The following is a 27,689-nucleotide window of genomic DNA, read 5'->3' as shown; positions in this document are numbered from 1 at the left end:
CAAATGCCATCCTGGATGGAGCATCAGCTGAGGACTCAGAGATTCCCCACGACTTGCCCTGAGACCTGCGAAGGACTTATCAAATCAATGTTTGCAATTGATGGGGTGACAGGAAACACTGATTTTGAACCGCAATGAAGCAAAATGTTATTCCTCAGAACAAGGATTCCCTCCTCTTTCTCATTAGTAGACCTGAGTTACCAAAAAGTCATGCTCAATTATTACAATTATGTTTTACATTTTATCAATAATAATAATAAAAAATCTGTTGGGCCTGGCTGGCATGGCTCAGTGGTTGAGTGTCGACCTCTGAACCAGGAGGTCAGGGTTCAATTCCCGGTCAGGGCACATGCCCGGGTTGCAGGCTGCATCCCCAGGGTGGGGCATGCAGGAGGCAGCCAATCGATGGTTCTTTCTCATCATTGATGTTTCTATCTCTCCCTTCCTCTCTGAAACCAATAAAATAGATACATATTTTTATTTAAATCTGTGGCAATGTGTTTTCTCTCCCGTTATATTAAGTGTTGACCTCCTTTCCTTGATTTTACCTGAACTATCACCTATCTGGTCCTTTCTAGAACTTGTGCTGGGCCGGGCGAGGGGATAGACACTGCTTTGGTAGTTTTCACTCCAAAGCTCTCCCGGGTTCAACTGAAAGTTCTAGAGGCTGGACTAGGAGCAAGCCCAAGGGTGTAGACAGGAAAGGTATGCTGGGTAGTAAAAGCCCAGCAGGTGGCTCAGTGAGGAGTGGGCTTCTAGTGGTCAGTACAGAGCGGACCCCCGCCAGGCCCGCCCGACTCACCCAGGCCCCGGAGCTCCACGGCCGGGCGGCACAGCTGGAGGGCTTCTCGGACCAGGCCCACCTCGGGGCAGTCCACGTGAGGGGCACACAGGTCAAAATCGTCCAACAGGCTCTCGATGCCCCCGGAGACACCTCGGCAGGAAAGCCAGCTCATGCTGCCTGCGGGGAGAAGGGCTGTGAGGTGGGCTCCCAGGGCTGCTCACTCTTGCACAGCTGACACAGGGCGTGACTCTCTGCGGCGGGCAGTCCTGTGCACTGCAGCGTGGGGAACAGGATCCCTGGTCTCCACCCACCAGAGGCCAGTAGCATCCCCCGAGTCATGATGATCAAAAACATAAACATTGGCAAGTGTTCCCTGGGGGGCCGAATCACCCCTGGTTGAGAATCACAGGGATGAATGAGTGATAGATAGAAACATACTTACATACATACATACAGACATAGATACATATATACATAGATATATACATACATATACATACACACTAGTAGAATAGATAGATAGATACATACATACATACATACATAGAATAGATAAATAGATGGATAGACAGAAAGATGGATAAATAGGTGACAGATGGAAAGACAAAGATGACAGACATAGATGATAGAGATAGAAATGATAGACAAATATAAATGGTTATTAGAAATAGAGATAATCCTATGTAATAAAAGGCTAATATGCAAATTGCTGAACGGTGGAACGGCTACGATGCGCACTGACCACCAGGGGGCAGACACTCAATGCAGGAGTTGCCCCTGGTGGTCAGTGTGCTCCCACAGGGGGAGCACCGCTCAGCCTGATGCCCGGCTCAGGGCTGGGGAGCACAGCAGTGATGGCGGGAGCCTCTCCCACCTCCTTGGCAGTACTGAGGACCCCTTAGGGGATGTCCGACTGCTGGGTGGCAGTTGGACATCCCCTGAGGGGTCCCAGACTGCGAGAGGGCACAGGCTGGGCTGAGGGATGCCCCCACTCCAATGCACAAATGTCATGCACCAGGCCTCTAGTATATAATAAATAGACAAAAAGAAAGATGGATGGATAGATAGATATAAAGATGATAGACGTAAATGAAAGATAGAGATAGAAATGATAGACAGATATGACAGGTAGATATGATTGAGGAACAGATATGATAGCACAATGGTAGGTAAACAGATAGACAATGCTATATTGATAGGCAGACAGGGTCACTCTCATTCTAAGGCTGACTTCCTCACCCTCTGCACTATCAACTAGCACTCAATGCCAATAGCACGCCCTCCCTGAGCCTTGACAACCAAAATATCTCCAGGCATTGCCAAGTGCCCCCTGCAAAGGGGGCACAGAACCACACCAGGTGAGATCCAGTGCCTAAGAGAAGCCACGGACGTTGACTTTTGCCCTTCACTCTTCCCAGGCTCTTGAAAAGGGTAGCACCGCGGAGGGCTGAGACCTGCCCAGGGCTTACCCAGCACCTCCTGCTTCAGCTCCTCGAGGCGGCCCGCGTGGAGCAGGTGATAGGGCAACTCCTTCAGCTTCCGCAGGTTTGCCACGGTGTCCGAGAACCACAAAGGCTGGGGGGCCACCTGCAGAGGAGGAGGGGGTGGCAGGCCAGGCCGGGCGCTATGTGATGCTGGAGGGAACGGGGACACGATTCCAGACAGAGATGCCCTAGACCCGTGGTCGGCAAACTGCGGCTCGTGAGCCACATGCGGCTCTTTGGCCCCTTGAGTGTGGTTCTTCCTAAGCCTTAGGAGTACCCCAATTAAGTTAATAACAATGTACCTACCTATATAATTTAAGTTTAAAAAATTTGGCTCTCAAAAGAAATTTCAATCGTTGTACTGTTGATATTTGGCCCTGTTGACTAATGAGTTTGCCGACCACTGCCCTAGACCCACCACAAGTTGGGCTGGGGCAGAGGGAGGGATGTGGGGTTCCGGGAATCCAAGGGGCATGAGAGCAGAGCCTCAGAGGATACGTAGAAGTCTGTCTGGTGAAATGTGAGGGCAAACAACGGGATTCCTGGGCAAGGGAATGGCATGTGCAAAGGTCCAAAGGTGAGAGAGAGCAGAATGAGAGTTTGGGGAGGGCTGAATAGTGGGCAGTCATGGTGGGAAAGAGACTGGGGAGTTTGTAGGCAGAAGATCATGAATATCAGACTGGGGAGGTTGGACAGGACACAGAGGGCACTGGGGAGCCATGGGAGGTGTTAGAGGAGAGGCGTGATCAGACTGCATTGTCAGAAGCATTCCTTGGGAGGATGGACTGAAGCAGGAGGTCCTGAGGCTGGGAGGCCAGGAAGGAGTACAGACCACGTCCCAGAGGGAAAGGATGCGACAGCCTGCAGGGGTTCTGGGCACAAGGGAGAAGACCTGTGAGTCCGAGAGAGGAGAAAGGGCAGCACCGAGAAACAATCAGGCCTGGCCCTGTCTCTGGCCTCCCCTGCCCATCACGGGGGACAAAGAAAAAAGAAAAATCTATGACAACAGAAGACTTGCAAGTGTATTTGCTAGTTGCAATCAATGGGCTGCAGTTATGGAAGATGTTAATGCTGGGGAAATTGACAGAGGAGCCCATGGGAAGTCTCTGTATTCAATCTGCAACTCCTCTTAAATCTAAAACAATTTCAAAAATCACTTTAAAAAATGACTTTAACAAACTTATAAGTTCTGCCTCAGAGTGAAGGAAACACAAAGTAAAGACCAAGTAATTGAGAAGGAAGAAAAACCTGGAAGGCTTCCTGAAGGAAGAGGCCATTTAAGCTGTGCCTTGAGGTGTTTGAGAGGCAAAAACAAACAAACAAACAAACAAAAAAACGAGCAGGCAGCACATCAGCTAAAGATGCCAAGTCTTAGAGCTCCTGGGCATAAAAGAAGAAAGACTGGAAGGAAATGTGTGAATAGTGACTAGGTCTTGCCCGCACAGCAGGGTGGAGGTTGAAGGTGGGGAACAGGGGTGCAGACACCTCACCTTGCGGTCCAGGTTCAGGGGCTTCCCCACCAGTGGCAGGGTGATGAGCTTCTTGGTGCCCTGGCTCCAGGCTCCCAAGAAGAAGTCAGCCAAGATTCCGTGCCTCATGGCTTTCTCGGGCCCCGACAAGTAGCGTTCCCGGACCACCTCAGCCAGCTGTCTGCAGAGAGGGGACATGGGCTGGTGGGCCTGGGGACCCGGCAAGCTCGGAGCTGTCAGGAGACAGTTCCCAAATGCAAGTCCACCCTAAATCACCATCCAGATGCTCACTAAGTCTTCTGACCACCTGTCCTACTTGCTACTTAACATTTATCTCTTAATCTACCCATCTCCCCCCCCTCAAATAAATTTATTTAAAAAGGAACCTTTGGGCTCCTCGTGTTAAACATAAAATAAGCTATTGAATGACCCAGCAATTCTATCCCTGGAATTATATACAGTATATATGCAGTATATATATTCTGAGTATATTCCAAGAGAATTGGAAAACTTGTACACACAAGGTCACAGCAGCACTATTCACACTCGCCAAAAGGTGGAAGCAGCCCAAATATCCATCAGGGGATGAACAGATAAGTAAATGGTGATGCATCCATACAACCATAAAGAGGAATGCAGCTTTGACACGTGCTGTAACGTGGATGAATCTCGAAAACATGATGCTGAGCAAGAGAAGCCAGACGCAAAAGGCCACATGTTGTGTGATCCCATCGATATAAAATGTCCAGGCCGGGCCAGGCGCAGAGACAGGACGTGGGTTAGAGCAGGGGTGGGCAAACTTTTTGACTCGAGGGCCACAATGGGTTCTTAAACTGGACTGGAGGGCCGGAACAAAAGCATGGATGGAGTGTTTGTGTGAACTAATATAAATTCAAAGTAAACATCATTACATAAAAGGGTACCGTCTTTTTTTTTTTTTTAGTTTTATTCATTTCAAACGGGCCGGATCTGGCCCGCGGGCCATAGTTTGCCCATGGCTGGGTTAGAGGTTGCCAGGGGCCGTGGGGGAAGTGGGGGTGACTGCTCATGGGGCCGGGGTCTCCTTTGGGGTGATGAACATGTCCTGGAACTACTTAGAGGGGTTGATTGCAAATGCTGTGAATGTACTAAGTACCACTGAATTGTACACTTAAAAATGGTGACTTTTATGAGTGAACTAGAGGCCCGGTGCACAAATTCGTGCACACATGGGGTTCCTTGGCCTGGCTGGTGATCAGGACCATCTTGACCAGTCCCATACAGGGGCAGCTGGGGAGGGACCTGGGAGGGCTCCAGGGCGTGTCCAGCCTATCTTGCCCAGTCCTGATTGGCCAGACCCCAGCAGCAAGCTAACCTACCGGTTGGAGCATCTGCCCCCTGGTGGTCAGTGTGCATCATAGCGACTGGTCAAGCAGTTGACACTTAGCATATTAGACTCTTTTTCTATAGGATTTCTCCTCATAAAAACCATGTTAGTTGTGTTAGAGTAGGGGCATGGAAACCCTTGAATGCTGGACCACGTGGACTTGACCCCTGGGGATGGGGAGAGGAGAGGATCTGGACCGAGGAGGAGCCTGGTCAGTGAGTCTTGCTCTGGGGCACCCAGACGGCGTGGCCTCGGCACTGGACCCACCTGTGGGCGACGGCCAGGAGTGTGAAGCCATCCACAGGCCGCCTGGCCAAGCAGTTGCCCAGGTCACGACGGAGCCTCACCCACAGCAGGGGTGGGAAGCGCAGCAGCTCCTTGCTGGGCGGGGTCCAGTCCTGGTACACAGCCTGCAGGACCTCATCGTCCAGGGACAGGACGTCCTTCAGCTCAGCCTCCGAGAGCCCGTGCCTGCAGGGAGGAAGGACGGGAAACACCCCTGTGGCTCCTGCGCGTAGAGGACGCAGACACCAGGGGATAGAGGGACATGGCCAGCTGCACCGTGTCCTGCCCGTCACCCCGGGGATCAGCGTTTGGGCAGTGCCCAGGCCCAGTGGGCACCAACGCCTGGTTCCAGATGTACCCATCACGTAAGACCTTTCCTTCTGCATCCACACAGCTACAGAACCTCAAACCACCCCCTTCCCAGGGGAGCATCAGGAGGGAGAGAGGGGGTAACTTAGGAAAACAATGCAGAAACCAACTCTGCCCACCCCAGGCTACCCCATATTTCCTGGCCGGAGAAAGGGCTGAGTGAGAGAGAGGGAGTGGCTTTACATGGGGCGATCGATCGTCTGAAGTTTTGGCGCTGAACTGAGTGGACTTTCCAGCACCTGCGAGTGTGAGGGCTTCGCGGGGACGGAGACGGTCAGAGTTCGTTTCGGAGCAGGGGAGCGCGGGAGGCTGGCCTCTGCTCGCACCTCACTTACAAACGCGTGTGGATTTTTTTTTAAAATTCTGTTATGTTGGGCAAAGTCTTTGTTAGGGTCGATCAAACCTAAGGGTCTTCATTTTGATCAAGACCCTTGCCACATGCTTCACATACAGAGATTACCTACTGAGAATTCTCTGATGCATGACAAGGTGGGTATCAACAGCAGAGAGAGAGAGAGAGAGAGAGAGAGAGAGGGAGAGAGAGAGGGAGAGAGAGAGGGGGGAGAGAGAGGGGGGAGGGGGGGAGAGAGAGAGAGAGACAGAGAGAGAGAGAGAGAGAGAGAGAGAGAGAGAGAGAGAGAGAGAGTCTCTCAGGCTGAGGCGGACTTTCTCACACTCAGCACTGCTGACATGTGGGCTCCATCATTCCCTGAGGGGTGTCCTGTGCGCGGCAGGATGTTGAGTGGCATCCCTGACCTCCACCCATTAGACGTCAGTAGCAGCCCCCTCCTGAGTTATGACAACAAAAACGTCCCCAGGCATTGCCAGGTGTTCCTGGGGGGCAGAGGTATGTGTGGAGAATCTCCCCGGTGAGAACTGCTGGCCTAGAACAACTCAGATCCGTCCTGGGGGCGGGAGCTCAGCTGGGCTGCTGGGTGCTGTGAGGGGAATGAACACACTCCTGGCTCCACCATCACCCCAAGGACTTCCGTCTGCAAACAGCATATGTTCATTGAGCTGGAGGCACCGAAGTCCCCTCCCCTGCAGTCACCATCCTTCTACCGCCTTCCGCACCTGGAGGCGAGGTGGAGGTGGGGGTGGGGGGTCCTCCCTCAATGAAGCCCCTCTGCTTTACTAATTGGATCAGACGTGGAGCCAGAAAGGCCAATTGACTTCTGTCTCCCCGGATTTTGCAGGTGGGATTCAAGGGGGAGCCAGGACGATGGCGTCAGGTCCCTGAAACGGGAGCTCGAGATGCCAACGGAAGCTTGAGGCAAGCTGGACGTCTGGGGAGGAGAAAGGAAGGGCCTCGCACAAAAGCTGATGTGCGGAGCGGATCCAGAGGGAGAGGGGATGAAAAGCTGCCCTGATTCCTGTGGCTTGCCTGTTTCCATGACAACCTGCTTCCTCCATAAAGACAGCATCGCAGTGGCCTGATGGCCCGAACCCTTTATTCTGGAACATTCCCCAGTCTATCGTTGTAGAGTCCATGCCAGGCCCCCACTCTGGGGCACCGGCGGCGAAATCTGGGGTATGGCCCCTGGAGCTGGCTTTGGAGCGGCCCTGGACTCCCGAGCCCCTCCCGTGGCCTCGGCAGGAAGCCCTGGTTGCTTAAGCGTTCCTGTGAATGGGATTCTGTTCCTGGCAAACCAACCAAGCAACAGACAAAAAGCCCCCTCGCCGGTCCCCGCCCATCTTGCCTGATTTGTGGCAAACGATAGAGGTCGGAAAGAGAAAAACTGCCCCCAAAACAGAGAGGAGGCAAATTGCACTGTCAAGCATTTCTGCTGATGGGCGCGCGTGTTCCCGGCGGCTTTTATCAAGGTAAAGCTCTATTGCCTGGTGTGTCTGCTCCTTGGCCTCCATCCCTCCCTCCTGGGGCGGGAGCTCAGCTGGGCTGCTGGGTGCGTGGGATGAACAGGCTTCTAGCTCCTGCTCGTTTTTTCTGACTCACTGTCCACACCTGGCATCTCCGAGCCGTCCCTGCTGACCATCCTGACCCAGGTTCACCAGAGTTTGCAGCCCCCAAACCTTCTCTGGGCTGAGCAAACTTCGTTTCTTTAAACTCCGTAAACACACTAGAATTGGATTTTCCTGCTACAGTTTTGCTGACTCCCATGCCACAAGCCTATAATTAGATGTAGATGCAGGCTTGAGGTTGAGTCTTCAGAGAAGCTTGCTTTTTTAAAAAAATATGTATTTTTATTCCTTTCAGAGAGGAAGAGAGAGAGAGAGACATCAATGATGAGAGAGAATCATGGATCAGCTGCCTCCTGCACGCCCCCTACTGGGGATCCAGCCCGCAACCTGGGCATGTGCCCTGACTGGGAATTGAACCAGTGACCTCTTAGTTCATAAGTCGATGCTCAACCACTGTGCCATACCGGCTGGGCCAGAGAAGTCGGCTTTCAGACGAATTTTTTTCTGAGATCTCCCGCACGTTGTTTAGTAATCAGAAAGGGGAACATTGCACCTTACAGTGGGGAAAAAATGGGTGTCCAAGCATTACTCAGGTTTAACCTGGATGTGATCACAAGGAGACATCAGACCGAACATCAGGTGGAAGGACCTACAATCTCTTTACACCGCCCCCACCCCCACCCCCCTCCCGCCGCCACAAGCTGTGCTCCCTGGACCAGCAGCATCGAAGGAGAGATACCCAAGTCCCAGACCCTACCCCAGACCTTCTGTACCAGACCCATTACTCAAAAACTGGACCAGGATACATATACCCATTATAAATTGAGGAATGTATCCCTGGCTGGTTTGGCTCAGTGGATAGAGCATCAGCCTGCAGACTGAAGGGTCCCAGGTTCGATTCCAGCCAAGGGCACATATAGGTTGTGCCTTGATCCCACCCCTGGTAGGGTCATATGCGGGAGGCAACCAATCCATGTGTCTCTCTCACATCGATGTTTCTCTCTGTCTCTCCTCCTCCTTTCCACTCTCTCTAAAAAAAATCAATGGAAAAAAATAGCCTCGGGTGAGGTGAGGATTAACAACAACAAAAAGTAAAAAAATAATTGAGGAATGTGGTCCATGCTCTTCGAAAGGGCGAAGACAGACAACAGAATGTTCCCGATTATAGGAGACCAAAGAGATGACAACTAAATGCAATGTGTGGTTCTGAATTGGCAGCTATAAAGGACATTTTGTGACAATTGGCAAGTTTTAACTATAAACTGTGTATTAAATATAATTGTGTCGGTGATACATTTCCTGTGTTTCATAATTGTTCTGTGGCAGCGTGGGGTTCTAGTTGTCCTTGTTCTTAGGAAATATGTAACATATTTAAGGGTACAGAGGAATGGTGCCTGTAATAAATTCTCAAATGGTTCAGGGGAAAACTATATGTGGATTTGTATGTGTATGTATATGTACAAATAGATAGATATCAAGACAGATTAGATAGATAAATAAAAAGGGAGAATGACAGATAAATAGAACGGATTATAAATAAAAGAAAAATAGCTAACTAGCTAGAGAAAAATAGATGATAGATCAGTAGAAAAAAAACAGAAAGAAAGAAAAATGATAGATAGATAGATAGATAGATAGAAGGAGGGTATGAAGGAAAACATTGGTAAATAAATAAGAGAGGGAGAGCCTGGCCGGCATGGCTCAGTGGTTGAGCGTCGACCTATGAACTAGGAGGTCATGGTTTGATTCAGGTCAGGGCACATGGCGGGGTTGCAGGCTTGATCCCCAGTGCAGGGCATGCAGGAGGCAGCCAATCAATGATTCTCTCTCATCACTGTTGCTTCTACAGTGGGGCCTTGACTTATGAGTGTTCTGACTAACGAGTTTTTCGAGATACAAGCCGTCTCTCGGCCGATTTTTTGCTTTGAGTTGCGAGCTAAAATTCGGGTTATGAGCCAGCTTCAGATACCCCACCGCTAGTTGGCGCAGCGAACGTCACAGTGAACGCCACAACATCAGCCCAGCATCACGTGTCTCACTCGTTCGCTTTATGGTTTGACATACGAGTAATTTGAGTTACGAGCTCCGTCACGGAACGAATTAAACTCGTAAGTCAAGGCCCCACTGTATTTCTCTCTTCTTCCTTCCTCTCTGAAATCAATAAACACACATTAAAAAAAGGAGAAAGAGAAGGAAAACGAGAGGGAGAGAGACAAAGCTAATGCGGCCAATCGGTGACTCTGCAGGAAGGGCGTCTGGAGGCAGTTGTCAGCGAGAGCCGATCTGCCTGCAGGGGACACGTGGCGGCGCCCCGGGACAGTTTTGGGTGCCGTGATGAGGATGGCATCTTGTGGGTGGAGGCAAGGGATGCTGTTTACCACCCTCCTGTGCACGAGAGGCCCCCACACACCGCCAAGAAGAATGCGCCCCAAACGTCAGTAGCGCCAGGGCTGAGAAAACCTGATGTAAGGGAATCTCTGCACGATGGGAGTTTAGTCCATAATTGGAAAGTATTTCAAAGTAAAATGTTTACAAAATAAATCTTATATTTCTGTCTGCATAGAAATATAAGACAGAAAGCAGGTCAGTGGGTATCAGGAACCGGGGGAGGGAGGACGGGGAGGGGTTGCGAATGCAGATGGGTTTCCTTTGGGGGTGATGAAATGTTCTGGAGATGGACAGTGGTTGCTGAAACTGGGGATGTACAAAATGCCACTGAAATGTACACTTTATAATTTCTTTTTAAAAATATTTTTAGAACGAGAGGAAGAGGAGATGGAGAGAGAGAAACATTGATGTGAGAGTAAAGCATCAATTCGCTGCCTTCTGGGGATTGAGCCTTCAACCCTGGGCATGTGCCCTGACCAGGAATCGAACCAGCAACCTTTCTGACCAACTGAGCCACACTGGCCAGGGCGAAATGCACACTTTAAAAGAGTGAACTTGACGATACATGAATTATTGTGGGTGGAATAGTGTTTCCCCCAAATAAGCGTCAACCTGGAACCTGTGAATGGAACCTCATTTGACAATAGTCTTTGGGGATGTGATCAGGTTAAGATGAGGTCATCCTGGATGAAGGTGGGCCCTCATCTGACGAGCAGTGTCCTTTCAAGAAGAAGGAAATTCAGACAGAGAGACACGCACAGGGAGAGGCCAGGAGACAACAGACGCAGAGACTGGAGTGAAGCTGAAGAGCCCAGGGAAGGCCTAGGACAGATTCTCCACTAGCACCTGAGCGCGGCCCTGCTGACACCTTGGTTTCAGACTCCTGGACTCCAGCACTGTGAGAGAACAAAGTTCTCTCGTTCTAAGCCAGCCTCCCAGTTTGTGATTTGTTACGGCAGCCCTAGGAGATGACTGCATGCCTTACATGTCAAGTTTGAAAAGAGGACCTGGGTTGCAGGTTTGAGCTCCAGCCCTATTCGGGGGCACTGTGTGGGAGGCAACCAACCAATTGATGTCTCTCTCTCTCTCTCTCTCTCTCTCCCCCCCCCATTCCCTTCCACTTTTTCTAAAAAAAAAAAAAAAAAAAAATCAATGGGAAAAATATCCTTGGGTAAGGATTAATAAAAATAAATCAAATAAATTAATTAAATTAAATAAAAAGAGTTAAACACAGAGAAAAAGGAACCCTTGTGCACTGTTGGTGGGATTGTAAATTGGTACAGCCACTATGGAAAACAGCATGGTGGTTCTTCAAAAAATTAAAAATAGAGCTGCCATATGCACCCAGCAATTCCACCTCCGGGTATTTATCTGAAGAAATCCAAAGCAGTAATTGGAAAAGACATATGTGCCCCTATGCTCATTGCGCATTATTTACAATAGCCAAGACATGGAAACAACCTAAGTGCTCATCAATGAATGAATGGATAAAGAAGAGATGGTATCCTATATAATAAAAGTGCAGCATGCAAATTGTCCCTGTGACCGGCAGTTTGCCTGGGAGTTCGACCAGGGGGCAGGGCTGGCCTGGGGAAGGGAGGGAGGCGCTGGCCAGCAGCCACGAGGGACCCTACTAATGCACACATTTTGTGCACTGGGCCTCTAAAATATATATATATATATATATATATATATATATATATATATATATTGCCCAGTCTGTGAAATTGCATGGCCCCACCCACCCGTGCTGGTCATTGGTCATTACAGCGTTAGGGCCACAGGCCTTTTATAATATATATAATATATAGATAGATAGATATAGATAGATAGATAGATAGATAGATAGATATAGGTACAGCCACTATGGATATAGGTATATCTATCTATCTATATATCTATATATGTGTATATATATATATATATATATATAGTGGAATATTACTCTGCCATAAAAAAGAATGAAATCTTGCAATTTGTGACAACCTGGATGACCTAGAGCAGTGGTTCTCAACCTGTGGGTCGCGACCCCTTTGGGGGTCGAACCACCCTTTCACAGGGGTCACCTAAGACCATCGGAAAACACATATATAATTACATATTGTTTTTGTGATTAATCACTATGCTTTAATTATGTTCAATTTGTAACAATGAAATTGGGGGTCACCACAACATGAGGAACTGTATTAAAGGGTCGAGGCATTAGGAAGGTTGAGAACCACTGACCTAGAGGGTTGTCTATTAAGTGAAATAAGTCAGATAACAACAAATACCGTATGATTTAACTTGTATGTGGAATCTAAAACACTAAACAAATAAATAGACAAAACAAAACAGAAACAGACCCATAGATACAGAGAACAAGATAATGGTTGCCAAAGGGGAGGAGGATGGGGGTGGCTGGAAAAGAAACAATATATGATCTAGAACAAGGTAATATTGAAAATAATAATAATGATGAAGGTCAGATTAATATTATAAACTGTCATCAGACTCCCTCAGGTCTGTGCAAGGTTTTTGCTTGAGGTTTTCTGAGAATTTCCTTGTTTTTAAAAAAAACCTAAAAATTATTTTATGTGTAAAAAATAAGGCCGAAAGCACCTTTCCAAAAAAATGCATTGCAATTGCCCTGGCCCGTGCGGCTCAGTTGGTTGGACATTGTCCCATACACTGAAAGGTTCCATCCCCGATCAGGGTACATACCTGGGTTGTGGGTTCAATCCCACTATGGGAGGTAACCTATCTCTCCCCCCACCCCTTCCTGCCTCTAAAATCAATACACACATGGGTGAGGATTAAAAACAAACAAACAAACAAAATGCATTGCAACTAATGTTTCTCAGCAATATGCATTATAATATGAGTTGTATATTAGATAGCAACTTAGTACATTAAATCACATTTATTTTTAAGAGAGGAACTTTTATGTGGCATGTTTTGTATCTTTCTTGTACATGAGCTCTATTTACTGGCATAAAAAAATAAAATTAATCCAGGACTGTTTTTTTTAATGTGGAGAAAAAACAGAGACTTACCGGGAAGACACGATGTAGCCCAGCACTCGGGCCACCAGGAGCTGCCCGTGGGTCTGCTCCAGACGGGCACACAGCTCGTGCAGCATGTCCTCGGCAGTGGAGGCCAGAGGGGCGGGCACAGTGAAGGACGCCCACTTCCGGGCCTCCTCAAAGGCCAGCCTCAGCTGCCCGGGGTGCCCGCACTCCGGGAGGCCGGCCCAGAGCAGAGCCCTCTGCCCTGGGCTCAGTGTCCTCCTGGAGGCCGCCAGCAGGAGCCCGATCATCTCTTGCCCTTGGCTGCTGGAGAGGGGTTCCACCTCCCAGTAGGACTCTGGGTCCTTGAGCGTCTGCTGCACGGCGTCTAAAACTCCCCGCTGCCCTGAGCAGGCCGAGAAGATGAGGTGGACCCTGGGGGGACACTTGGGAGGCAGCCAGGGGACCCTCCTCCAACGGTGGGCGGAGTCCACATCATCCACGGAGTCCAACAGGATCACAAGGGACTCGAAGTTTCGGCAGGAGACGGTGTGCAGGAGGATGTGGAAAAACTGGACCACCCTGCTGTGGGCCTCCAGGACCTGGGCGGGAGGCAGGGGCAGCCCGTAGGCCAGGCACACCTGGAAGCAGATGCTCCGGAGCAGGCTGTGGGCATCGCGGCTCATCTGTGATGTCCCCAGAAGCCGCAGGACGGTCACCGTCTTGCAGCCCAGCAGCCCCGGCATCTGCTCGGCCAGCTTGCACATCAGAGCCGTCTTCCCGATGCCTGGGGGTCCGAAAAGCACCAGGGGCGTGTGCGGGTGATTGTCACTCTGCCGGAGTCGCCGTCCCACCCGGGCCAGGAGCTCCTGGCGCCCGCAGAAGGTCCTAGTGGCCTCCGCACTCAGCCCCAGGTGGTGGCGGATCTCCTGGTAGAGCCAGGCCAGTTCCTGCCTGCCCGCCTCCAGCTCCCGGAGGCGCTGGAGCACCTGGTGGTTAGCCCTGGCCACAAACTGCTCCCCCAGCTCCTGCAGGTACCGGGCGTGAGCCTTATTTTTGGGGTTCACCAGGTCGCGGCTCCACGGCAGGTGGTGGGCCTTGAGGACTCCCGGCTGCATGTCAGCGATGCGCCCCTTGAGGCTGCTGAGAAGGTTCTGGGCGTCTGTGTCCAGGCAGCCGTCTGCGAGCCGGTCCACCATCTTTAGGGCACAGTCATCCAGGATGTGTCTGTTCAGGTCCCGGATCTCCCTCAAGAAGACAGTGGCCCCCTGCTCCCCATCTGTCGAGCTCAGCAGACCCCGTTCTATCTCCCACTCGATGACTGCAAAAGTAGAGGAGAAGGGAAGAGAGTGTGTGTCATCCGCTGGTGTGAGTGGGGACACTTGGGAGACACATTTGGGAGGTGGGGGTAGTGGTTCTGAAGCTCAACATGCGCCTGAGTGATATGGCATGACCTTAGACCAGTGGTCGGCAAACCGCGGCTCGCGAGCCACATGCGGCTCTTTGGCCCCTTGACTGTGGCTCTTCCACAAAATACCACGTGCGGGCACACACGTACAGTGCAAAGTTGACTTAAAACTTTAAGTAAAGTTTATTAGGTTAATTTTAGGGAATGTTGTGGAGTGAAAGAAGGTGTAGTGTCGAGGATTGAGAAAGGAATGTTGAGATGGTTTGGACATATAGAGAGGATGAACGAAGGGAGATAGACGAAGCAAGTATACAAGACCAGTGTGGATGGGAGACTAGGAAGGGGTCGACCTCAGCGAACGTACCTCAATCAGACTGAGGACGTTTTTAGCAAAGGCCAGCTTAGGAATACCCTAATTAAGTTAATAGCAATGTACCTACCTATATAGTTTCAGTTTAAAAAATTTGGCTCTCAAAAGAAATTTCAGTCGTTGTACTGTCGATATTTGGCTCTGTTGACTAATGAGTTTGCCGACCACTGCCTTAGACAGATGAATGCTCTCCAGTATGTCCCAATAAAACTTTATTTAAAAAAACAAACAGTGGGCTGGATTTGGTCCTCGGGCCATCCTTTGCCAGACCCTTGTCCCAGAGCAGGTAGCAGCTGCCCCGAGAACCCATATTTTCCAGAACCAAAGGGCCACGCTGACTTCTTAGAAGCCATTGTTTGGAACTAGCAACCAGACCTACGAAGTTATGTCTGAAGCTGCTCTGCACTCAGCAGAGGCTGCCAGCTCTTTGCAGCTGAGTGAGCCAGCCCCTTGGAGGCAGGACTTAGTCTCTGAGCCAAAGACAGGAGCCACTCAGAAGTCCTCCTTGGAGTGGCCCCACACTCGCCTCAGCCCTGGGAACAGAGGCCAGAGGCGTGAAGGCAACTCACAGTCCCAAGATGGGATCCTTCTTGAACCCAGTTCGGCATGAACCCATCCAAGACCATCTTCAAGCAGTGTGACCTTGTGCAAACCACGGTACCTCTCTGAATCTGTTTCCTCCCTGTGGCATGGACATACCAGTCCAATCCTGAGGGGCTGTTTTGAGGATTTTCTATGAGCTAATACTGTGAAAAGCTGAGCACGCTGTGCTGAAGGGACAAAGCCAAGCAAAAGATCACAGACTGTGCAATTCCATCTTCTATAACATGTTGAAATCAAATGATAGAGATGGAGATGGAATAGTGGTTGCCAAGGGCTGGGTGTTGGGAGGGGTAAGTGTGCCTCTAAAGGGGTAGCAGGAGGGATCCTTCCAGTAAGGGAACAGCCCTATGCATTGACTGTGGTGGTGACTTGAAGCTACACGGGTGATAAAATTGCACGGAATGAAATACACATGCATAGCCTGGTTGCACTCACACATACACGCCAAGTGTGTGCCTGTAAAAGTAGCGTTCTCTCTGGATTATAACAATGTCCACGTCTTGGTTGTAATATTGTACTCTAGTTTTGCAAGCTGTTACCTTTGGTGGAAACTGGTTAAAGGGTGCCTGGTGGGTAGTCACAAAATAGCAATATAGGGAATTTAGTCCATCATTCTACATAATAAAAGCCTAATATGCTAAATGTCCCACTGACCGACCATTTGACCTGTCGCTGTGACACACACTGACCACCAGGGGGCAGACACTCCAACTGGTAGGTTAGCTTGCTGCTGGGATCCAGCTGATAGGGCTGGGCAAGATGGGCGGAACACGCCCTGGAGCCTGCCCACGGTCCCTCCCCAGCTCCAATTGTGCACCGGTGGGGTCCCTAGGCCTGGCCTGCCCCTCTCACAATTTGGGACCCTTCAGGGGGTGTCAGAGAGCTGGTTTCGGCCCGATCCCTGCAGGCCAGGCTGATTCCCACCAGTGCAGGAATCTGTGCACCAGGCCTCTAGTATTGTAATAACTATGAATGGTACTAGGTGGGAATCACTTCATAAATCATATAAATGTCTAACCACTATGCTGCACACCTGAAACTAATATAAAATAATATTGAATGTCCAGATAAATAGATAAAAAGCAGCCCAGCCAGCAAGGCTCAGTGGTTGAGTTCGACCTATGAATCAGGAGGCGGAAGTTCAATTCCCGGTCAGGGCACATGCCTGGGTTGCAGGCTCCATCCCCAGTGTGGGGCGTGCAGGAGGCAGCCGATCAATGACTCTCTCTCATCATTGATGTTTCTGTCTCTCTCTCCCTCTCTCTTCCTCTCTGGAATCAATAAAAAAAAATTTAAAAATAGATAAATAAATGAAAAGCAGATCTCACGCACTCTCCCCCACCTCCTTGCTGTGTGCCCAGTGGTTTGCCTCATCCACTCCAGGGCCAGTAAATAATAAACTCCTTTTTCTTTAAAATAAAAATAATAAAAAAGAATACATGGAACCTCTTTCTACTATTTTTTTGCAACTTCCTGTGAATTTCAAAATAAAAAGTTTTTAGAAAAGAAAGCTGAGCAAGGTATCTGGAGAGTAACATGCCTGAGACACCATTGCTGACATGCATTATGCTTTCTGCTACTTTCGAGGAGTTCCTATTCGTTCTTTCATGCAGGACTTCTTAACTGGCTAGGTCTGACATTGCTGCTTAGAGCTCCAATGAGGTCATGGCTAGGACAAGACCCTTTAAACCCCGCAAGGACTCCATGACATACTAACTCTGACTAGTTCCATTTTACAGATGAGAAAACTGAGGCTATAAGCCTGCGAGAAGTCAGTACAGCTGGAAAGGGGCCAGGCTGAGCTGTAAATCCAGCCCCATTTCAAAGCACAGATCCCAGATACTGAGCATGGCTTTGATGGCAGGCATGTCATGAAGGCAATTAGCATATTTAACTCCATGTCATGGAGCAAACAATAGCGACATAGTAAGTGTTCAATCAACAGTAGCCATCAACAGTAGTCACATCAACCGTGTATTCAAAATTGATATGTCTTTCCTGTCTTAGACCAAGGACCAAGGTTAGCATCACCTGTGCTGTCAGGTGGGCATCAAGTACCCGATCCCCCTGACATGAGGCTTGGAGCGGGAACATCACCTCTGTGATCTTTCTCCCAGAAACCTATCACCCCAGTCTGATCACAAGAAAACACCAGACAAGCCCAGAGTGAGGGGCATTCTACAAAACACCTACCAGTACTCCTCAAAGGGGTCAAGGTCATGAAAAAAACAAGGGAAGACAGAAACTGTCACAGACAGAGAAGCCTACGGAGACATGCTGACTAAACACCATGTGGGCCCCGGATGGGGTCCTGGGACACAGAGGGATGTTAAGGGAAAACTGAGGAAGTCTGAAGGACGTCTGGAGTCTAGTTAATCATCGGGTACTGACGTTAAGTATCCGTGTCCATTTTTCAGTCCCAGCAAATGTACTGCGATCACATAAGATGTTAACTTATCTGAACAAAAAACACACGGGAACGCTGCACTATCTTTGTAGCTTTATAATCTTGTTCTTTCCTGTTAATCTAAAATGACCCTCCCTTTGCCCAGCCAGCGTGGCTCAGTGGTTGAGCATCGACCTATGAGCCAGAAGGTCACAGTTTGATTCACAAGACAGCAGCTGATCAATGATTCTCTCTCATCATTGATGTTTCTATCTCTCTCCCTTCCTCTCTAAAATCAATAAAAATACATTTTTAAAAAATTTTAAATGATCCTCTCTCCAAAAAGTTTATTTTTTAAAAGTGAATATGTCATTACTAGAATTAATATATCTCTAATAGATAATAATTGATATATTTTAATAAAATTTAAATATTAATATAAATTACTATATTTATATCTTTAAATAAATCAATATATTAAATTTGTGCACATATTTAATGTTCATAACATAAATTCATATATTTAATGTTGATAAATACATACATTACATTTTAGTAATAGATAATATATAATCAATATATTTTAATAAAATTAAATTCATATATTTAATATATCCATAAATACATTTATATATTTAATATTTTAGTAATAGATAATATAATTAATATATTTTAACAAAACTAAGATACTATTAATATAAATTACTACATTCAATATACTTAAATAAATCAGTATATTTAATGTTTACATATAATATAAATCCACATAGTTTATATATATATAAAACCCTAATATGCAAATAGACCGAACAGTGGAACAACTGAACAACTGTCGCTATGACGTGCGTTGACCACCAGGGGGCACATGCAGAACATGGTGGGCGTTGGCCCAGTGGGATGGTGGAGCAGGTGAGTGGGGGTGTCAGACCAAGGCATCAGGGTGAGCCGCTGATGGTTACTGAAAATTCTTTGCTCCCACGCGCCGCGGTCCCCGCCCAGCACTCGCACCTGCTGCCAGCGCCGGCCCCACTCGCACCCACTGCCAGCACTGGAGCCACTGCTTGCACCCGCTGCTGGCACCCGGCACCAGCCCTGATCACTCGGTGCCATCAGCGGGTACAAGCAGCGGCTGCTGGCTCCAATCATCCCTGAGGGCTTCTCCACCGCCCCCTGCTCCTTAGGGGTGATCGGGGCAGCAGCAGCCGCTCCCACCTGCTGACAGCACCGGCCCGCTCACACCCACTGATAGTCAGCAGGAGCGAGTGGGGCCAGGCGCCATCAGCGTGTGGAAGCAGCAACGGTGGAAGCGGGGCTGCTGGCAGACAGGGGGCAGGGGGCCACGGTGGGAGGGGCCGAGTTGGGGCATGGAGGATGGGCCGAGACCTGCCCCTGTGCCCACCACAGCCTCTTGGCCCACAGTTCCTTTCAAGGTGCACGAATTCGTGCACTGGGTCCCTAGTATTACTTATAATATAAATTCATATATTGACTATGTAGATAAATGAATTCATATATTACATAGTTTTAGTAATACGAATTCATATATTTAATAGTTTGAGTAACATAAATTCCTACATGTAATGTTTGGTGATATAAGTTGACATACTAATAACCCACAAACTGATGTATGACTAACCCACAAGCGATAAGAACCTGTTTCTTGCTGGCAGCAAGTGGTGGGGAAGGGACCTGCTTATGCTGCATTTGTAGAAAAATCTTTCTGATATCTGGAGTGGAGGATGGCGTGGGTGGGGGGTGGTTTGAGAGGCGAGGGGCCGGCGGGAGCCGGGTGATGGACTCAGCAGTCGCAGGGTCTGATCCCTGCTCTCACCCTGGGCCAGATGAGACTCCTCCTTCCTGGGCCCGTTTCCCCTCTGAGGCAGGCGCAGCAAGGCCAGAGCACTGAGCTCTCCGCACCGTCTAACTTGGGCGTTTTCCCAGGATTGTCCTGGGTTTGGCCCTAACAGTCCTGCATCCCCGGAGCCTCTTGGTCCAAGGCAAACAGGGATGATGGTTGTCTTAGAACATGTCCCCTAAAGCCAGGAGCCTCCCTGGGAGAAGCGATGGAGCCGGAGGAGGAGAGGAGGATCCCAAGAGACCAAAACTTAACTGGAACACGGCTGAACTCTCCAGGGTCATGTGTAAAATGACCTTTCTGAGAACCGGGGCGCTAGGCTGGTTCGGCATTTACAGAAATGCGGACGGTGGCATTTGGCCAACACTCAATGTGCATTCTGAACACGTGGGCATTGCCCATGGGTCCCGGGGAGTCTCACTACCTCACCTGACCGTTGGTAGCGGTGCCACTGCTCCTGGGTGATGAGGCCCAGCCTTCTGGCTTCCTGGGCTCCACCGCGCAGCACAGAGATCAGGGTGGCCTCCTCCGGCCCACGGGTGTCCCTGGTGCCCAGGGCCTGCAGCACGTAGCTGGGGGGCACAGTGTTCTCGTCCCTCCGGAAGTGGTGAGCCACCAGCTCCAGGTCAGCTGGTCTGGTGCTCAGCTGGGCCCTCAGTGCCTCCCACTCCTTCTCCTCGATCAGCGTGGGGACCGGACAGGGGCCGTACTGGTCACCTAGGAGGGCCTGGCAGAGAGAGGGTAAGAGAGAGAGGCACGGGTTCAAATCTCGCTCTGGCACTTGGCTCTATGACCCTTGGTGAGGCACGCAGAGCTCCTAAAAATGTGTCTGGCCGTGGTGCGATGGTGAAAATGACATGAAGAAGTGCAGGCAGAGATAGCACCTGTGTGTGGAGGTACCTGAGAGCAGGGGCCGTACATTTGGAATCCGATCGAGCATCTTTTGCTTGGGAAGCCCTCTGTGGCAGTTGAACAGCAGCCCCCTCCCCCAAAGATATCTGGTTTTAATCCCTGGACCCTGTGAATGTACCTTTAATCAAACAAGGTTGTGATGTTGATTTTATGTGTCAGTTTGACTGAGCGAAGGGATGCCCAGATAGCTGGTCAAACATGGTTTCTGGGTGTGCCTGTGAGGGTGTCTCTGGACGACCCCTCACTAATACCAGAGTCTTTGCTGATGCAGTTAAGTTAGATGGGCCCTAAATGCAATCCTGAGAATATATATATACTAATAAAAGGGTAATATGCTATTTAGACAAGGAGACCTTCCAGGAGACCTTCCGGATGTCCTTCCAGACAAAGCCATGGTGGCGGGGCCGAGGCAGAGGCGGTTAGGGGCGATCAGGCCAGCAGGGGGGCAGTTGGGGGCAATCAGGCCAGCAGGGGGGCAGTTGGGGGCGAGCAGGCTGGCGGGGGGGGGCAGTTGTGGGTAAGAAGGCCAATTTGGGGGACGGTTAGGGGCGAGCAGGCCAGCAGGCAGAGCGGTTAGGGGCAATCCGGCAGGCAGGCAGGTGAGCGGTTAGGAGCCAGCAGTCCTGGATTGTGCAGTCCTGGATAGGCCTGTGTGGGATCGGGCCTAAACCGGCAGTCGGACATCCCCTGAGGGGTCCCAGATTGGAGAGGGTGCAGGCCGGGCTGAGGGACACCCCCCTCCCGTGCACAAATTTCATGCACCGGGCCACTAGTATATATATATATACAAGCCTAAGCGACTGTCCGACAGTCTGACCATCCGACCGGGAGCTATGACACACAATGACCACCAGGGGCAGACACTCTGACCAGTAGCTATGATGCACACTGACCACCAGGGGGCAGGCTCTCAACGAAGGAGCTGCCAAGCTGTGATGACTTGGCAGCCACAGTTCTCGGGTGACACACCCAGAACCAGAGAGGAGGGAGCCTGACTCTGGGATGCATCACCTGAGAACCACCCTCTTGCAATCTGGGACCCCTCGGGGGATGTCGGAGAGCAGGTTTCAGCCCGATCCCCGCAGGCCAGGCCGAGGGACCCCACCAGTGCACGAATCCATGCACCAGGCCTCTAGTCCAGGGGTCACCAACCTTTTGGACCTCACGGACCATCAGTGAGGTTGGCGACTGCTGCTCTAGTCTTAATTAGAGACAGGCAGAGGGAGATTTAACAAAACAAAACTGGAAAAGATGATATGACAACAAAGCTAGAGATCGGAGTGATGCAACCACAAGCCAAGGATGCCTGGAGCCCCCAGGAGCTGGCAAAAATAAGAAAAAAATTCTCCCTGAGAAATTTAGGCAGGCGCACAGCCCTGCTGACACCTTGGTTTTAGACCTCTGGGCTCCAGGCCACAAAAGAATAAATTCGGTTGTTTTAAGCCAACTGGTTTGTGGCCATTTGTTGCAGCAGCCCCAGGACATTCGTGTTCCTTCTTTGTACAGAAGAGAAAATGGCAGCTGCTCATATGTAGGCACTGGGTTGCCCCAGGAATAGGCGCTGGGACAAGAGCTACAGGCTCCATGGGTTCTGCCCAAATCTCACGCCCTGAGGTGGCCCTGGCAGCAGGACTGCCTCCAACAACAGCCGGGAGCCGGGCCCAGTGAGGACTCACAAGTGCAGGAAGGAGCCTGTCTTTATGCAGCATTTTGATATTTTCTTCCTGGTGGATTTTTTTGGATCAATTTTGATTTTTTTTTTTTAAGATTGCACTAAAATATTTATCTTGATAACTACAATTTTTGGCACCCCCTTAAATTTTGTGCTGAAGGCAAGTGCCTCACTCCTCCCAGCTCTAATGCTCCCTGGAAAACCCGAAGTCCTGCTTTCTCCTTGTTAGATGTAGAAACTGAGGCCCCAGAGAAGGTGCCAAATTGGAATTGGTCTGAGGTCATGGGGTTGGGGGGCTGGGGGGGGGGAGGAGGAATCAAGTCCCAGCATGGAACCTCTGAGTTCTGAACACAGTCATTCCCCAAATATTTATTGAGCCAAGCCCAGGACAGCTGCTCAAGAGACAGCAGTGACCAGAACAGGCTGGGTCCTTGCCTTCCTGGAGTCCTAACAGGTGAGTCAGGCACCAATGTCAAAGTGCAACTGATGCTAGGAAGAAAAGATAAACATGTGGGCTGTAGAGTCAGGAAAATTCCCCTGAGGAAATGAGGCTTGAGCTGCAGAATAAGATCTGAGAAGGATGCACTGGACAGAGAGCCTGCCAAACAGCAAAAACAGCATGTGCAAAGGCCCTGTGGCAGGAAGTGCAGGCATGTACAAGCAGAGGAAACAGCGTGTTCCAGCACAGGAAAGCACCAATAAGAAGGGAGCAGTGGAGAGAGAAAAGGCCATCCTATGGGCAAGATTTTGAAGGGTGTGGTGAGGACCAACTATTTTGGTTCTGGTGCTGAGAACACGAGGAGGCCCTCTCTCTGCCCCAACAGATTCTGAGAAAGTGCAGACTGGAATGCAAGAGAATTAGGTCTGGGACATAGGGCCCAAAGTCTTGAGTTTCCTCATGAAATAGAAGCAAGCACCCCTCCCTCTTCATGGGGTTGTTCCAGAATATCCCAAAGGTGTGCACCCCGGAAACCTGGATACGAAATCTGAGATGACAGGATGTTGAAGAGGACACGGTTCTCCCAGGGCCTTCCCAATAGCCACGGCCTTGGAGGGACAAGGGAAGTTGAGAAAGGTGTCACCAGCAAACCACAGACCAGAGATCTTAGGAAGAAGACAGATGGTTAACATATTTTTTAAAATTAAATACTGCTCAGGTCTGTGGGACGGAAGCAACGGGAGTGGGAAGAGCTGCAAAGAATGAGATCAAGGAGCTATCAGAAGCAACTGTCTGGAGACGCTGGAGCTTCTGGTGCCCCAAGAGACGCAGGGCCGTGAGGAGAAGTGCCCGGGGCGAGGTCCCCTGCCACGGCGCCTAATGACTTATTTACCAGAGAGAAGCCTCTCCAAGGGCTCCCAGCACAGCTCAGCTTTCCATGGAGAGCCCCCCAAACCAGAGCCACGACAGGAGAACGAAGCTGTGACTCTGGGGCGACAGAGGGGAGGCGCCTGGTGCAGCAGAAAAGCAGGATGCAGGGAGAGGTCCTCCATCCGGTCGGCCCACAGAGCCCTTCTGGAAGGATGTGCGAGGTCCCTGGGCCGGTGGGGCCTGGGAGAAGCTCAGAGATCGGCCTCTGGTTCCCCGTGTCACCTGGAAACCGTGTTGTGCTTTTCACTGCCTTCCGTTTGGGTTGCAAAATCGGATTCCCCCTGGGGTTCTTTTTCTCCCCACCTCCCTTTTCCCTTTAATAATTTATTTTTCTTTTTTCTTTGAAACTTAACAACATGATCAATCATCAGGCTCATTTGGGAGGCTCATGAGAAGACTGGGAAAACATTATTCGTGGAGGAGATACGCAAGCAAGACTACAGAGCTCTCCAGATGTCAGGGTGTATTTTAAAGCAACAGTAATGACAACAGAGTGGTCCAAAGGTAACAGCATCCAGTCACAAGGTACGTAAGTCCTTGGGCTGTAAGGTACAATGTGACGACTGGAGTGAACACTGCCGCACGGGACACTTGAAAGCTGATCCTGAGAGTTCTCATTACAAGGGAAAAAAATCCTTCTCTTTTGCTTTCTTTACTTGTATCTATATGAAATGATGGATGTTAATGAAAGTTATTGTAGTAATCCCTTCACTGTATATGTGAGTCAAGTCCTTATGCTGTATACCTTAAACATATACAATGCTGTATATCAGTTACCCTATATAATCCAATATAATAAAGAGCTAATATGCAAATGGTCGTCACGACCTCACACCCTCATGCTCTCACGCGGGGGCCAGGATACCTGATGAGGCCGGGCGGGGGGACCTGAGGTCACGCCCCCCGCCCGGCAGGGCTTGACGGGGGTGGGGCCAGCTGGGTCTGGGTCTCGCGAGAATTTGAGGCACCGAGGGTGGGTGGAGACTTAACTCTGAGTCCCGTGACGCGCCCCAGACTCTGACCAGAGGGAGATTTTTGTATACATTTTACTAATTTTCTTTCATCTCTGACGCTTCTATTATAGAGAAAGGGCAAATAGCAATATTAAAATATTTCCTCTAATTAATTCCCTTTTAATGTGCACAAATTTTGTGCACCGGGCCACTAGTATCTCAATAAAGCTGGCGGGGGGGGGAGAAAAAGGGACAAAAAGGTGGTGCCAACACACCCACAAAAGTATAGAGCAAATGAGTGAAACCAAGTGCCATCCTATATAATAAAAGCGTAGTATGCAATTGTCCCCTTGACCAGGAGTTTGTCCAGGAGTTCTACCAGGGGGCAGGGCCCACCGGGGGAAGGCAGGGAGGCCCTGGCCCTCAGCTGGCAACCGCAAGGGACCCTACCAGTGCACGAATTCCATGCACTGGGCCTCTCGTTGTATAGACAAAACAATATATAACAAAGAAAGCTTCTCACACACCTTGTTTCTGGTAGGCAGGCCTGCTCTCTCAGGCAGCACTTTCTGCACCACGGGAAGTGTTCTCATCTGTGCTCTCCAATTACAGTGGCTCCTTGCCATCCCAGTGTGGGTAGGAGGACTGAGGAACTGAAATTTTACTTCTGCCTGATTTTAAATAATTTAAGTTTAAATCACCACATGTGGTTCATGTCTACCGCACCGGGCAGGCAATTCTAAGGCCAAACACACCTCACCTAGTTCTCTTTATTTCCCTGGAAAAGAGCTTTTAAAATGGGGCCATCCTCTCCTACATTCTACAATCTTCTCTCCAGGAGAGGTTCCGAGTATTTTTATGTTTATTGGTAGCTGCTCGAAGCTTCTTTGTGATTAAGGTGTGTTGGGCAAAGGTACTTTCTTGGCTTTTCCCCCTTTACTATTCTTTTTCTTTAATCCTCACTGGAGAACCTCACAGGTTCTTTGGGGTTTTTAGTTGGAGTTTATAAATGTTAAGACATTTTTTTAGAAAAAATATTTTGGTTTTTTTGTGGGGTTTTTTTTGTCTCTTTTATTCTCTATATTTATAAGATATTTTTAAACTTATTTATTTTTTTAAACTGGTAAGGCATTTTCAGAGTTGGGATACTTTTCAATAATTATTTTAGTTTTTAGTTTTCTTTTTTTAAATCCTCACCTTAGGATATGTTTATTAATTTTAGAGAGAGAGAAAGCGGGGGGAGAGAGAGAGAGAGAGAGAAACGCTCCAACTGGGGATCAAACCCACAACCTTTTGGTGCATAGGATGATTTTTCCAACCCACTGACCCACCCAGACAGGGCAGTTTTCGGCACTTTTTTCAATTAAAAGATGATTATAAGAAGTAGTGTACAGGTGGGGATGCAGACAGGTATAGCCACTGTGTAAAACAGGAGTTTCCTCAAAAATTAAAAACGGAACTCCCTTTTGACCCAGTGATCCCACTTCTAGGAATCTATCCTTAGCCATCAGAAACACCAATCAGAAAGAATGTATGCACCCCTGTGTTCATAGCAGCACAATTTACGATAGCTAAGACTTGGAAACAGCCTACGCGATCATCAGCGGGTGAGTGGATAAAAAAGCTGTGGTATATCTACCTACACAATGGAATCCTACTCAGCTGTTAAAAAGGAAAGAACTCTTACCATTTGCAACAGCACGGATGGACCTGGAGAGCATTATGGGAAGTGAAATAAGCCAGGCAGAGAAAGACAAGTGTCATAGGATCTCACTCAGATGTGGAATCTAATGAACAAAATAAATGGATGAACAAAACAGACCCAGAGACATAGAAGCATGGCACAGACTGTGGAATCTCAGGGGGGAGGCGGGGGGTGTGGGTGGGTGGGAAGAGATCAACCAAAGAACGTGTATGCATGTATGCATCACCCATGGTCACAGACAAGAGGGTGGTGAAGGCCTGGGGTGGGGGGTGGAGGCGGGTTAGAAGAGGTCAGTGGGGGAGGAAAAGGGGACATGTGTAATAGTTTCAACAATAAAGATTTAAAATATAAATAAATGAAGTAGGTGGCGGGGGAAAGCTCAAGGAAAATCCAGAGCCAATCCCAAGATCCCTTTGGACTTCAACACTCTGCTCTCTAACTTACCTGCTGCTCCCACGTGACTGTTAATGTCTGGGTCTCAGCTAGCGCTGCAGAAAAAGTGCTGCGAACGATTAGCAATGTCTGCCACAGACAGGCTATGGAGAGAGGGTGTGATAGCAGAAATGACGCCTGGATTTGGCTGGGAAGCAGGGGCCATATCCTGGTGCTAGAAGAGACTTAAGAGTGACCCCATCTCTCCCAAGAGACTCACAACAAAAGCCGGCCCTAGGGATGTTTTCCGACACCGATCAAGCTCCTCCAAGCAGAGTTCCGTGGTCATGTGGTCAGTGGCCTGTGCGTGCCGAATCCCCCACCTCAGATCGACGACCTGGAAATGACGAGAGTGGGTGCGTCAGGGAAGGGCCGGGTGGGTGACTTTTCAGTTGCCTTTGGCAAAGGCATAACGTTTCTTTCAATAATTTTTGACAGCTTCTCCCCAAAGGGGGGGGGGGGGGCAGTGTCTGGATGAAAAGAACTTGACTGAACTCCCAGAGTAATCGTGAGAAAAATATCAGGCAGATCCAGGTTGGGGGCATCCTCCCCGAGACTGCCAAGGTCGTGAGCAACACGGGAAGGCCAAGGAGTCATCCCAAACTGGAGGAGACTGGGGAGACTTGACAACCAAATGCACCGGGGGGTCCCTGGGTGGGATCTGGGGCTCGAGACCAGAGACGACGGGTGACATCCTGGTAACATCAGGAGGCTGGTTAACAACAATGAGCCAGCGTCCATTTCTTCGTGGGACAAATGCACCTGATAATGTGACATGTTCACATTTAGGAAAACTGGGTGCAAGAAATATGGGAACTCTGTGTCATATACAAGCTTCCTGTAAATCTCAGTTCCAAAATAGAAGTTTATTTAAAAACATTAAAAAAAATGTAAGACCCTGAGCATTTTCAAACCGTTTCTTTTAAAGCAGGACGTGTCCACACTTGTTCTGCGAAGGAGAAGGAGGGCGTT

General features: G+C 49.4%; 1 protein-coding gene across 2 annotated transcripts in view; it reads right to left on the bottom strand.

Moving 5' to 3' along the window:
- The window catches only part of NWD1 (NACHT and WD repeat domain containing 1), a 71,260-nt gene that overhangs the window by 33,343 nt on the left and 10,228 nt on the right, over nt 1-27,689 (bottom strand). For both annotated transcript variants that reach the window (XM_036302694.1, XM_036302695.1), the window contains 7 exons: nt 26,938-27,054; nt 20,104-20,401; nt 13,101-14,373; nt 5,371-5,574; nt 3,759-3,918; nt 2,254-2,371; nt 803-961 (listed from right to left, as the gene is read on the bottom strand). In XM_036302694.1, the coding sequence (XP_036158587.1) occupies nt 803-961; nt 2,254-2,371; nt 3,759-3,918; nt 5,371-5,574; nt 13,101-14,373; nt 20,104-20,401; nt 26,938-27,054 (2,329 nt within the window). The remainder of the gene's footprint in view (nt 1-802; nt 962-2,253; nt 2,372-3,758; nt 3,919-5,370; nt 5,575-13,100; nt 14,374-20,103; nt 20,402-26,937; nt 27,055-27,689) is intronic.

Source organism: Myotis myotis, unplaced genomic scaffold (assembly GCF_014108235.1).
Source record: "Myotis myotis isolate mMyoMyo1 unplaced genomic scaffold, mMyoMyo1.p scaffold_m19_p_32, whole genome shotgun sequence".
Classification (NCBI taxonomy): domain Eukaryota; kingdom Metazoa; phylum Chordata; class Mammalia; order Chiroptera; family Vespertilionidae; genus Myotis; species Myotis myotis.
Note: the sequence above shows the minus strand (reverse complement) of the source record. Positions and strands in the feature narration are given on the sequence as shown.